We start from the raw sequence: 13565 nt of genomic DNA on the forward strand, positions 1-13565 counted from the left end.
GTCTTTATCAGAGACATCTCAAAGTACAGGTGGGAGACAGTTCATACAGAACCCATAGATGGACACAGTGCTGGGGATAAGTGATGGCAGACTGACTGCCCAGTCCTAAGTGGGGCAGCTACATCATCTCCATCCAAGGTTCAGGGCACATCATGGAAGGGGAAAAGAGCCACAGGGAAAGAAGTGGAGCAACAAGATGTCCTCTGGACATGCAACAACCACTGCACATGGGAACTCACTGCAACCGTGATTATGTCATTTCGTTATGGGTGGGTGCAGGACCGAGAGGCCCCATCCCTTCCTGAGCGACCTCTGGCTGTTATGGATTGTTGGGGAAGGAGCGACAGTGGTGTAGTCACTGAGGAGTTGCTCTTGTTCCAGTGAATCACCTCCTAACCATACGTGTGCAGGAGACTCTAGTTAAAATCCATGTGCCGCACAGAGAAGACATAGAAGTGAGAGGGGGTTTGCTAGGAAGAAGGGCTCCAGCAGGAGACAGAGGGGGATGGGAGGGAACAGGAGAGTGGTGACCAATTATATAAACATGTGTATCTATAAAAGGAAAATGTGATATATATATATAAATGGAACTATAAAATTTTATAAATAAAAATTGTCATATATAATTCTGTGCATACCATATATATGTGCTAATTTTATTTGACAAAGATTTATTTTTACTTGCATTGATGTCTTTCTTGCACATAAGTCTGAGCGAGGAAGCCAGATCCTCTGGCATTGGGGTCTCACACGGTGGTGAGTTGCTGTGTCAGTACTGAGAATTGAACCTGGGTCCTCTGGAAGAGCAGCCAGTGCGCTGAACTACTTACTAAATGAATTTTATCTATATTCTATACTTAAATTTTCTACTTGACACAGTACTTATCAAACTATATATAACTATGTATAATATAGCAATTTCCAGAAATGGAATTAGTGAACAGTATTAAACAAATAATCTGAAACCATTAAAAAATTTAAAGCTAACTAGATTTAAAAAGAAACATATGTGGCTATTTAAAAGCGAACCTAACTACCTTTGAACAAACCAATACTTTAAGTAGTCTGTGCCAGTAATAGATTTACCGACCTGCAATTTGTCCTGTAGCTCCTTATTGTGTAAGGTAAGGGAAGCCACTTTTGCTTGCAAGAGGACAAGAAGGTCTTGTTGGTCAGCTTCAGAACTTATATCCAATAAGCTGTCAGCACCTTGGGAAACAGAAAGGGAATGTAGAGGAATATCTTAACAATGAAAGTTGTTATTCTGGCGGCCCCTACCCAGCCAGGCAGAGTGATGATGCTTTCAGGCGCTGGTGTTTTCTTGCTGTGGAATCCTAAGACCGACACAGCTGAAAGGAAGGCACTGAATGCTCACAGTATGGTACCCACCCACTCCAATTCCGTATCTCGAGTTTTTCACTTCTCTCTGTGCCTCCTGGGTCCCGGCTGTGAGTCTTTTCCCATCTCTCTGTATCTGGTTTACTTTATACCCTTCGGGCTTATCGTCTTGCTTTGGCACTCAGCAGATGGCTTCCCGAGTCTCTGTTCTCCTCTGTCCAGTAAAAGGTAGCCCGCATGGGAGCATCAGCACAGCCTTCCTAATGCCCACTGAGGGGGTCAACTGCTTTAATTACTCTCCCTTTAAAAGCCATCTGTTGCTGGGGCAGAACTTCTCATGTCTGCCCCAAATCTGCCCTTTCGGGTTCACGACTTACAAAACTTTAATTTCCATTTTCTTCATATTCACAGTTTGTGCTGTGTTCTATAAAGACTTTCAACACACGTTTGATCCTTTCGCGGTTCACTGACAAAGGACCAGGCACGCATCCCTCGGGACGCTGGTCAAGCTCCCCTAAGTAGCATTCATCGACCAGCATCGCATAAAATGGTCTCTTTTAATCATACTAAATTTACCCTTCTTGGGAAAGTCACAATTCTTAAATGTACTGATTATCATACCAAAACATCATCTAAAGGAATACAGAGCCCAATGCTGAGACAAGGAAGACTTCTGGGTGCTCGCTGAGCCACGGGACTTGCCTGAGAATGTCACGATGCATTTAGAAAGTTTCCTATGACAAACATGTCTACCTGAAGAAGCTGTGCTTACTGGCCTGGCTGCGTCCCTTCCTGACAACAGCCCCCTTAACCAGTGATTACTGGCCACAGACGGCAGACTACACCCTGCACACAGCGGATGGTTCTTTATGATCCTCGTTTTCTCACAGTTATTTAATGCAGGGATGCGAGTCTCACTTTAGATGGATGCAAAAGTGATGGCTCTTCACGGGAAAGCTATATCTTAATAATAAGGCACGATTCAGATGTTGTGATGCTTTCTGAGTACCCCTGACATGAAGTCGGGACGGGGCGGGGGGTTGGGTGATGAACTACCAGAATGAGAGCCTAAGAACAATTCTAGGCGACTGAAATTTAAGTTACTTCTACAATATAATAGATTTTTTTTATCCAACGGATCATTTATTCGGTTACATGAGTTAATTTCTACCAAGAACTGGAAAATTTAACCTAAAAAAAAAATTGTATTCAATGAGTGCTCTGTTGCATATACATCCACAGGCCAGAAGGGGGCATCAGATTCCCTTGTAGATAGTTGCGAGCCACTGTGTGGTTGCTGGGAACTGAACTCGGGACCTCTTAAAGAGCAGTCAGTGTTCTTTAACTGCTGAGCCATATTTCCAGCCCACGAAGATTTAATTTCTAAAGTCCACAAACCCACACATTTGTAAAACATACACTATAAGAAACTGAATGTTGGAAAGGGGAGACTTTTGAAATCATATAGATTCATTTAAATATAATTCTAAAGATAGTATTAGTTGCAACACAGTGGGTATGGATAGCTGCATCTCCTTTAACGGGGACTCCTTTTTTTTTTTTTTTTTTTTCTTTCTGAGAAAGGGTTTTTACTACACAAGACAGGCTAGTCTCAGAACTGTGGTCCCAGGACAGACCCTTAAAAGGCACAACTGGACTGGAATGTAAATAGAAGGATTTTCAGAAAAGACACAGTTGTAACTGCTTTTGATTTACTAGCACGCTCTTTATCTAGATGTACTCAGAGCCCATAGCAGGTGTTAAAGTTCGCTTAGGTGCACAGTCCCCTCTGTCTTGGAGATACAACTTGTCGCTTGTGACACATCACAATGAGAGTGTGATGCTAGAAGCCGAGACCCTGAAACCTGTGGAGTGCTCCCCCAAGCTGTAAATGCGCAAAACACACAGGCCACAGTAACCAAGCTTAGTCTTGACACACTAAATACTAAGACTGAAAGCAGGTCCAATAACTGTGCGGCACAGTAAGTGGTATCTGAACACGTCTACAGCCGGAGGGGGCAGGAAATCGAGAATCCTCTTTGCTGCCACATTCGTAATTAGAGAAAAATCCTAACCGTTAGTGACAAATGAAGACAGACTTTGTTTTACACCCAAACTTATAACATGTAAACAGAGGCCCCTTGTGGTAGAGAGAGCAGGGCCTGTGCACTGCTGGCAGTCCGGTCACAGGCACAGGCTGGTTCTCACGACCTCACGCAGAGTGCTTGGAGCGGACTCTGCCCCTCTTTATGTAAACATGAAGAAAGTGAACGTGGTCAAAGGCAGGAAAGGCGACTTTCCTCTTCCTACCTGTGGCGCTGTCACTCAGCCTGTCTCTGTTTTCTTGTATGGAGCTGATCTCAGCCTGGGTGTAGAAACAAAAGCGACCGTTAAAGAATTCTCCCAAATATCGTGTTCAATGCACCCGAGGATCAAACTGACTTCTCCCCTTGAGTTGCTGAAAGAAGGTCTCATGGTCATAGACTAGTAAAATGGTAAACTAGTAAAATAGAACAACCTCACTTAAAAACAGACAGTTAAAACAGACGCAAGTAAAAGACAATTGCTTATAAAAGAGTAATTTTGAAAATATCAGAAACTGCAGAGGATATACCCTCAGAATTTTTTTAGAAACTGTAGTTATACTTCCAATTACAATTTATATAGCCACTTTTTTACTTTTTTTTTTTTTTGGACTATATTCTAAAATCTGAGCTAGAGTTTATTTTCATAGAAAAGTTCAATAGAAATAGTATTTATCTGGGTCATGCACTGACTAAAGTATATTAAACACGTGTTTTTTTTAATCTATAACTTGTTAAATTTTCTGCTATTACTCCTTTCAAAGGACACAAGAGCTGTCAGGGAGGAAAAAGTTTTGTAAGTGAACAAAATTTTTCATGGTCTTAAACTGATTTAAAATTTTGTTTGTCCCTAAAAATGTGTTAATCTACCGCAAGGCTCCTTAAACTCAACAAAATGAGCCCTTGCCAGAGACGACTGCATGTCATCGAGGTGAGCTACAATGACAGGGATATATGGAGTTGGTCACTGTAACACAGTGGCTTATTTCTGACACTTTATAAAGGATAGGCTGTCCTGCCCTCTTCTCTTCAGCTTTATAAGGTACGCACTATAAACTGCCTCAAACGGTAGTTGACGGTTTCATGAGATTATGACAAATGGGCACAGATAGAGGAACCATGACAACCAGATTGTCATCACTCATCCCCAGTGTTTCCCCAACACAGCCAATCCCCGCCCGCTCTGTCCCCAGGCAGCCAGGACTCCCTGATTTTCATTTTCTATAACGTACTGTCACACAGTAAGGGAATGTTTGTCACTGGGTTTTTTTCTATTCATAATGATGGCTTTCTATCTCTGGTGCGGTTCACACTCCACAGTTCATTTCTTCTGCGCATTATCACACAGATACATTATATTATCTGTGTCCACTCAAGTACTGATGACATTTACACTGTTTCCGGCTTAGGATACTGTGAATAAGGCAGTAAGTATCTGGCTTTGTATAGACATTTTTTTTTTTCCTTTTCTTGAGACAGGGCTGGATCATATAGTAGGCACACATTTAACTTGTAAAGAAATTGTCAAACATACAAAATACTTAACATTTTACAATCCCACCTGTAGAAAGCGAGAGGCCTATTTCAACTGTAATGTATGCTCACCGACCTTTAGTCTCTCTAAACTTCAGCCTTTCTAAATTGCCATTAAAAAAAAAAAATCTTGCTTTGGTTTGTAATGCTTGGGAACCAGAGCCCTGCTCACTGTTGGGAGTTACAATTCATGGCATCTATGGTTAGGACGCATTTCGTCTCTACAGCCACAGTGGTATTACATGACATCAGGACGCTAATACGGGACCACGATTCCCTTGTGCTGCCCTACATAAGTGTTCGTCTCAAAAGTCTACTGGTACAGCCTACTCACACTGAAGGCAGTGTCAGTGTGCAGGAATGGGCCTCAGAATCCATCCTCAGTTAAGTCCGAGTTGGAGGATGTAACCGTGCAACCAACTTCACAGCAGAGATTCATTTAATATTTATGAGTTTACTTTATTCCAACAGCATCCTACTGATTGTTAGGCAGACAATCACAGTCACTGAGCTCTCCTCTCTTTTTAAAAGTACTTCCTAAATACACACTTGACGGAATTGGCGGAATAAGGCCTAATGGACTTTCTAAAATAAATTCATACTGCTTTTACAGCCAGGAAAGGAATTTGTAAAGCCAGAAGAAGAGAGTCTCTTATTGTTTGGGCTGGATATGTCAACTCAGCTTGGTAAGACGACCAGGTCTAGGTAAGCAGTTGTCTATGGAGTGATTATATTTTTAATCCTGTAGGTGACTGTATGTGAGGATGGGAAGCACGTACACATGAGCACAAGGGCTGGGAGAGCCCACAAGTGGGTATCAGACCCTCTGGAGCCGGAGTCAGAGGCAGCCGGGAGCTGTCTGTCTGGTGTGGATGCTGCAGTGGAACCGAGGTCTACTAGGGCAGCACATGCTCCACACCGAGCCGTCTCTTCAGACCTTCTACTTTTCTTTAAAAATATAACAATACACTTCCCACCTGGGAAAATTTGAGATTCATAAAAACAGCTGCAAAGCCTATTACCGGGTATCTGTTAACATTAATGTCTGTGTTCAGAACACAGTTGGCCAAAAAAAGAGACATCGGCACAATGGATGATTGCTAACTAAATTGTAACAGTGTGTATCCAGACTACAGGCACTTTCCCCACTGGTAACCCTTTTATGTTCACACCAGGGGCATAGTCTGGGGCTTCGACCTATTAGGCAAAAACTCGACCACTGAGCCAAATCCCTCGGTCCTGATTTCTGAAACAGGAGCTCACTTTACAAAGCTCAGGCTGGCCATGAACTTGCTACACTGGGATAGCATGAACTTTCGATCTTTGTGCTTCTCTTCCCTTAGCTGGTTATTTCCAGGTGTGTGCACATCTGTCGCTGTTAGTGTACTTTTTCTATCCCAGTGTCCGATGCAGGATACTGTTACTTCACGTAGAGAATTTCTTAAAAAAATATTACTGTCATTTTATAAATAATCCGTATTCCAAAAGAAAGGAGATGAGTGTTACCAACCAGAAGCAGGGACCACCTTCAGTTTTTAAGAGTTTTAATTTGGGCTGGAGAGATGGCTCAGTGGTTAAGGGGCAGTGGCTGCTCTGCCAGAGGACCTAGGTTCAATTCCTAGCACTTATGCTGTATCGATACTGACTACGTAACTCCAACCCCAGGGAATCCAATGCCCTCTTTGGGCCTCTGAAGGCACTGCATGCACAATGGTGCAAACGCATTCATGTAAACAAAACACTCATACACTTAAAGTAAATGCATTTAAATTTCTAAAATTAAAAAATAAATAAATTGTAATTTATGAACACCGCATATATTTATTGTGTACACAGGGATGTCTTGATTTATATGATGAGGGATGGGTAAATTGTGAGCATTAACATTGCTTTGAGTATTTTGTTTTATAGGGCCGGAGGAATGGCTCAGCTGTTAAGAGCACTGACTGCTTTTCCAGAGGTCTTGAGTTCAATTCCCAGCAACCACATAGTGGCTCAAAACCATGGGTAATGGGATCCAATGCCCTCTTCCAGTGTGTCTGAGGACACTGTATCTGTGTGAATATGGATCCCTGCGTTCATGGGAGAGCATGGAGATCAGAGGGCAACCTTGGGTGTTCCTCTTGTTTTCCTCTTTGTTAGCAACATGGCCTCTCACCCTAAGAATGGCAGGAGGCCTGACCCAGGGATAACTAACTGAACCGGACTTGATGTGGGTTCTGCAGATGTGAGCTCAGCTCTTCATTCAGCAAGTACTAAATGCACTAAGTCATCTTCCTAGCGCTTGACAATCTTAAAGAAGATACACTGTGAACATTAGTCACTGTGCTATCCAATAGAGTGCTTAGACCCTCTTTCCTTCAGCATCCGCCTTACTTCCTCAGTCTTTTCAACTCCAAGGAAAACCATTTTACCTTCTGTTTCTATGACCTCAAGATTCTACATAAATGGCATTTACCTCTTATTTGAAAATGATTAGTAAATACAATTTATTTTTCCAATCTTGTTTTATGGCAGTCTTTGTCCAGAAAAAATAATCAAGGGGTGAAACGTCATGACACAGTGATTCAGAAGTATAAATCTTTTTTTGCACAGTATTGTATAAATTAAAGCAAGGCCATCCATCCGGGTATCATAAATACGCTAAGAAACTCCAACACGAGAAGGGGATACCTTAAAGGGTGCTTCAGCAAAAAATACTGATTCCTTTCCTGAAAGTGGTGTGGAAGTTATCGACCGTGGGGAAGACACATCACTCAACTGAAAAAGAAAAAAGAAAACCACTAATAAAGAGGCGGGTCTTCCGAGTCTTGTCTTCCCTGGTTCTGTGTCTTAGTCCCTATGGTTAAACCTAACGGGAGGGTTCTGTAGTTTCCTTTACTTAAGGGGCAAGAGTTTCAAGACATTCTAGCTGTACTGCTGAGAGCTGTCAGGGTATTAACGATGCAGTATTAACTAACCAGCACCAGGTTTTAAAACCGATAAAGTTCTCCTGTGGGTTGAGAACAGTATTAACAAATATGCCAGCATATTTACAAGTACCTACCAGATTCGACAGTCCTCTCCACCACTTAAATATGGACTGGACCAAGAAAGCAATTCACAGACTATATGAAGCCAAAAAAAAAAAAAAAAAAAAAAAAAAAAAGGCCAAAAAGTGAAAGCCTCAGTCCTTCTTATAAAAAAAAAAAGTGTATAGCACCCTCTTAGAGTGGGGTACCCCTAGACCCTAGACCTTAAACCATTAACAACTCAAGAGCTAAGAAGATAGCCTTGTGGCAATTTTTGGTAGTTAAAAATCATTATGTTTAATCTTTACACACCAAAAACTTTGACTATTTCCATGCTATGTTTTGTTTTACATGTACTTTATGATCATTGTAAATAGTAAGATTTCAATGCATATTATCAAATCTTTAAAAAAAATCGAGTACTGTGAAAAATATATTCATATATATTTACGTTAAGATGTTTTTAGTAATCTGTACACGTATCTGTTTTTTTTTAAAAAAAATAAAGTTGTAAAAAACCAAAATAATAAATAAAATTAACTATATTATATTAATAAAAAAATATGGACTGGCCTCTTTATAGCTTACACTGCCTTAGCAATAAGACGTAGCCTGATTTTATCTGACATCTCACTTCTGTTGCTATTGCTCCCTGAAGTTGTTACTATAAACTCAGGTTAAAAAAAATAAACCTTTTTAACATTAGCCACTCATAGTATAATAAGAAAGGCAAATATATTACATCAACAATTTTTGTTTCAGTGCCGAGGACTGAACCCAGGGCCTTGCGCTTTCTAGGCAAGTGCTCTACCACTGAGCTAAATCCCCAACCCCATTGCATCAACACTTTATAAAACAATAAGTAAACTTTATTATCATCTATGTCTTCACTAGCTAGTCACCTGAGCTGTTGATAGGAGGAACTAACGGCATCTCAGATTATCTTGGGGAAGGAACTCGGTCATAAGATTTGGAGAAATTTCCTTGAGGTCTTAAAATAAAATCTAATTTTGAGATAGATAAAATCCACAATATTCCAGCTTAATGACTGATACTTACACTGATACTGATAGAGAGTCATTTAGGCTCTCTATCTCTCTCTCTGACACCCCCCCCCAAGTGTGTGTGTGTGTGTGTGTGTGTGTGTGTGTGTGTGTGTTTCTTCTGGAGAACCAACCCAGGGTCACACACACACTAGGCAGGAACCCTGTCATTATGCTACACACCCAGCCCCATAACTTGAAATTTAAAACTACTAAGGAAGATTCAGAACATGTATTTAGGGCTCTGTAGTACAGTGTTCCTTTGCACCTACATACAGAACGGAGGCTTTTGGATCTGTCTGTCTGTCTATCCATCCATACACTTGCTTTCGAGTTTTACCTGGGTAGGACAGATAGGAGGTGGTGGAGCTTTGCGTTTTTTTGGAGTTCCACTTCTTTCTGAGCTTATTTTAGAGACTTGGCCATGCTGAAAGTTATCACCGTCCAGAGAAGGGAGGCGGGTTAGTTATGTTAGTAAAGTCTGAGCACGTAGCTGAGCAAATACATGAGAACACCCGGCAGCTACATAGTCAACTTCCTCAGGCTCTGAAACACACTGCCCACAGAGCGATAAGGAACATGCACATGCGCTAGGTTTTCTTCCAGAACTGCCCCCCCAAACCCACGGGATTAAGGTTGTAGAACTGGGAGGGATGAAGGCATGCCTATCATACTTAGAACCCAGAATGTGTTCACAGTCAGCGTTCCCTCCTAATGCAGAGGGTCTGCACCTCTGCACTTCTTCCGTTCACTCCCCCCACCACACCCCTACTTTTAAGGAATGAGGGGAAGGACAGCCTTGTGTGCAAAGGGTCCTGATAAGCAACAGTTAGCACATAATAAATCCAGACTTAAGTATATGCTTTCTATGCCTGAAAACCCTCAGTGTATAAATGCACAAAACAGCCAGACATACACAGAGAGTAAACACACGCTTAGGAGACTCCAATGAGGAACATCTTCATCACTGCTCTGTATAACAGCAATGCAGTACCACAAACTGCAATTAAAATAGCCCAATCTCTTATTTTCTCAAAAAGCTTAGCAATTTCATGCATGTATACACACACACACACACACACACACACACACACACACACATATAAAATCACCCATAGGATGTGATATTTAAGACATTTTCATTTACTTTCAAGATTTAGCCACACATTTTTCACACCAGTTTGCGTTACTAAACTTCACTGAAAAACAAAAGGTAGTAAGTATGAAGTACAAACTTTTGAAAACAGTGACATCATTAAGAAAATACTTGCCATCACACAACAATGAGTCATTTCTTCAAAATTTATGCCCATTCTTAAGTATTTTCAGCCCAGTTTTTAATCACTATTCTAATACACCTCAGCATTTACTCTCAGCATTTTTATACTGGCATGAGCAAATGTAAGAAACAAATAAACAAACAACAACAACAACAAAAAACAGCACCTTGCCCCCAAATAAATACCTACCTGCTTTGGTTTTGTTGGGGTCTTTAAATCTAAAGAGAGAAAGTAAAAGAAAAAAGGTTATAAGAACCATCACTCATATTATTTACAAATTTTGGGTGGACAGGTGGATAGACACATGCATGTGCACACACATTTACATGCACACAGACACACACACACAAACTATACACACAGTCTCTCTCTCACACACACATACATACATACTCACACACTCACACAGACACACACCCCCACACACAAACCACACACAGTCTCTTTCTCAGACATACGCACATACACACAAAAAACACACACATACACATCACACATCACCATACACAACATTTCAAACTTTCTTTATCTTCAAGCATATGTTTACAAGAATAATAAAACATATCATATTGCAAAAATTCCTTTATCCCGTTGGGGAAAACAAGTGGGTGAATTTAAAATAACATCAGCTATTTTCTTTCACATACCAGCATCCTGAGAGATTTTTGATAATAGAAGGCTCTGAATTCCTGCATTTTCTGAGAGTTTGGAATAATATAAGGCATTGTGTCCAAGAGAATCTACAAGGGTCAGATCTGCTCCCTTTTTAATTAAGGCTTCCACTGTGTGAGAGCTGCCAATTTCACACGCCAGCATGAGAGCGGTTCTAGAGGGAAAAAGAGAGAGAGAGAGACAAGTTTAGCGGTAGCCAAAGATGGACACGCTTTCCTGGGACTCACTGGGAAACAAGGAAACAGGATTAAATCAAAACATTAAACCAAACAGCAGTCAGTCTCCCACACTTGGTGTACAACAATAGAACCCCAATGACGGGTACAGATACCAAGCTTTCGTTGGAGGCTGGATTCTCTTGAGTCTAGTATTTTGAAGAGCTTACATTATTAAAATTATTTTGTTGTTGCTGCTGTGTCAAGACAGGGTTTCTCGGTGTAGTCCTGGTTGTCCCAGAATTTTCTCTGTAGGCCAGGCTGGCCCTGATCTCAAGGTCACCTACCTCTGGCCTCTGGGATTAAAGACAGATGCCACCATACCTGGCTCTAAAATCATTTTTGAATGCATCCAATATATTTACTTTTGTTTTGGATAAAAAAAATTGCTTATTCAGTTTAATATTTAATTAGTTTTGTCGCAGACCCAGTCCTGCTCATGGATATCAGGGGAAGTTTTTTTAAAAGTCAAAACAGACCCTCCATTACCAGGAAGGTAGATGAGTACAAAGAAAACCATTTTATAACATGTAACAAAATAGGTATATCCCTGAAATTATGATGTCTGCCTTTACGTGAGCTACCTTCCGTTCTTGTCCCTGGAATTGACATCTGCACCGTGATCCAGGAGAAAGTGGCAGGCCTCACTGTGGTCATTTTGTACTGCGATGAGCAGGGGTATGTTTCCATCCTAGGAAAGAAACACCATTGAGATTGTAACTCCAATTCCAAACACCAGGACTGTGAGGGTTTAGGCCTCCCCACATTTTCTGTCCTGACTGGTACTGTCTCCTCTCCCATTCACTGCGACAGTCCATGCTCCCCTTTGGGTCACCATTACACTTAAGCACAAATCTTGTGCAACTTCACTGATTTTAGCTTTTCTCTAGAAGTCCATGGCTTGCTTGTTCCATTGGCTATCACTGGCTCTGCCTGGTAACGGGAGAGAATACACACACTGAGGATGCTGAGAGGAAAGTCCATGCGGGCTGGAGAAATGGCTCAACAGTGCTGTCCTTGCTGAAGACCCAAGCCCCACCCCTGCTTCTACACGTAGGAAGGAGAGAACTCACTGATCTGCTCAGTACGTCTCCTAACATCGAGTGCGCTGCGCCTCCCAATAAACAGGACATGCACAATTTTAAATGTAAACTTTAAAAAAATAAAATTATTGGGCTTGAGAGCAGGTTTAGCTTAAGAGTCCTGGCTGCTTTTCCAGAGAACCTGGCTGGATTCAATGGTAGCTCACAATCAACCATCTATAACTCCAGTTCCTGGGATCTCATGCCCTCTGACCTCTGCTGGCACCAGGCATGCATGTGGTACACATACAGACATGCAGGGGAAACTTTAATACATAAAAAAAAATCCTAAAAAACCAAACAGAACCCCCACAAAACACAGAAAACCGAACAAAACAAAAACCAATGGTAGAAGCCTCTCAGATTTAACAGGTGCGTGAGTGACTTGTCTGTTTGTGTATTTTTTTTTTCCGTGTGAATGATTCTGTGATTTATTATGTTTCAGCCACGTGTGTGAAATAGATTTGCACTGGAGGGATTCTACTGTGGCTCAAAACGTTTCAGGCTGTGGAGGACATGGGAAGTGGGGGCACTGGGAATAGTTCTGCAGTTCAGAAGATTTAGGAGCAGGGGCAAGCATACGCCTGTCAGTCCTCAAACCCTGGAGCCACATATAAAGTTATTCTCGTAATAGGCCAGTGAGCCTTACATAGACTAAAAGTTCTCTTCAGAGTTGGGAAATTCTACCAGGAGTCACTGGAGATGATGCCCACGTACAGAAAAAAAAAACAAAGGAAATTCTAACTAGGAGTCTCTGACAGTTTCGTTTACGCTGATTGTCAGCTTAAGAAGATGTAGAATAACTCTGGTAGACAAACCTATGGACATCTGTGGGAGGGAATTTCTAAGGGACTAACCATGACAGCCAGAGTGGAATAAAAAGAAGAAAGCAAGCTGATAAACAGTATTCATCTCCCTCTGCTTCACGATGCTACGCCATGGATGCAGTGTAGCCGTGGATGCAGTGTAGCCGTGGATGCAGTGTAGCCGTGGATGCAGTGTAGCTACCTCCCTCCAGTTCCCACTGCTGTGATTTCCCAGCCAAGATGCTCCGCACCTTCAAAGTGTGAGCCAAAATGGATCCCTCCTTTCTTAAGCTGCTGCTGTCTGGTACTTTGTCACATCAATAAGAGACATATCATACGCAATTTTCTACTTTTAGAAACTGAAAAACATTTTACTCATTCATATTTGGGCTAATAACAGAACAGTGACACATACCTGTAAAAATGCACATCTCTATGAAGCACATTGTGGAACACATTAATAGCTTAGGGATTCGTAAGTATTAACATATGAAAGCATTT

General features: G+C 41.5%; 1 protein-coding gene across 1 annotated transcript in view; it reads right to left on the reverse strand.

The window, feature by feature from the left end:
- Positions 1 to 13565, reverse strand: part of RAI14 (retinoic acid induced 14) — a 107839-nt gene that overhangs the window by 7799 nt on the left and 86475 nt on the right. Inside the window, exons 7-12 of the mRNA XM_080933846.1 lie at positions 11761 to 11867; positions 10937 to 11115; positions 10479 to 10507; positions 7629 to 7715; positions 3649 to 3703; positions 1091 to 1209 (exon numbers count right to left, since the gene is read on the reverse strand). Of these exons, the coding sequence (XP_080789972.1) occupies positions 1091 to 1209; positions 3649 to 3703; positions 7629 to 7715; positions 10479 to 10507; positions 10937 to 11115; positions 11761 to 11867 (576 nt within the window). The remainder of the gene's footprint in view (positions 1 to 1090; positions 1210 to 3648; positions 3704 to 7628; positions 7716 to 10478; positions 10508 to 10936; positions 11116 to 11760; positions 11868 to 13565) is intronic.

This window comes from Micromys minutus, assembly GCF_963924665.1.
Source record: "Micromys minutus genome assembly, chromosome: 20".
Taxonomy (NCBI): Eukaryota; Metazoa; Chordata; class Mammalia; order Rodentia; family Muridae; genus Micromys; species Micromys minutus.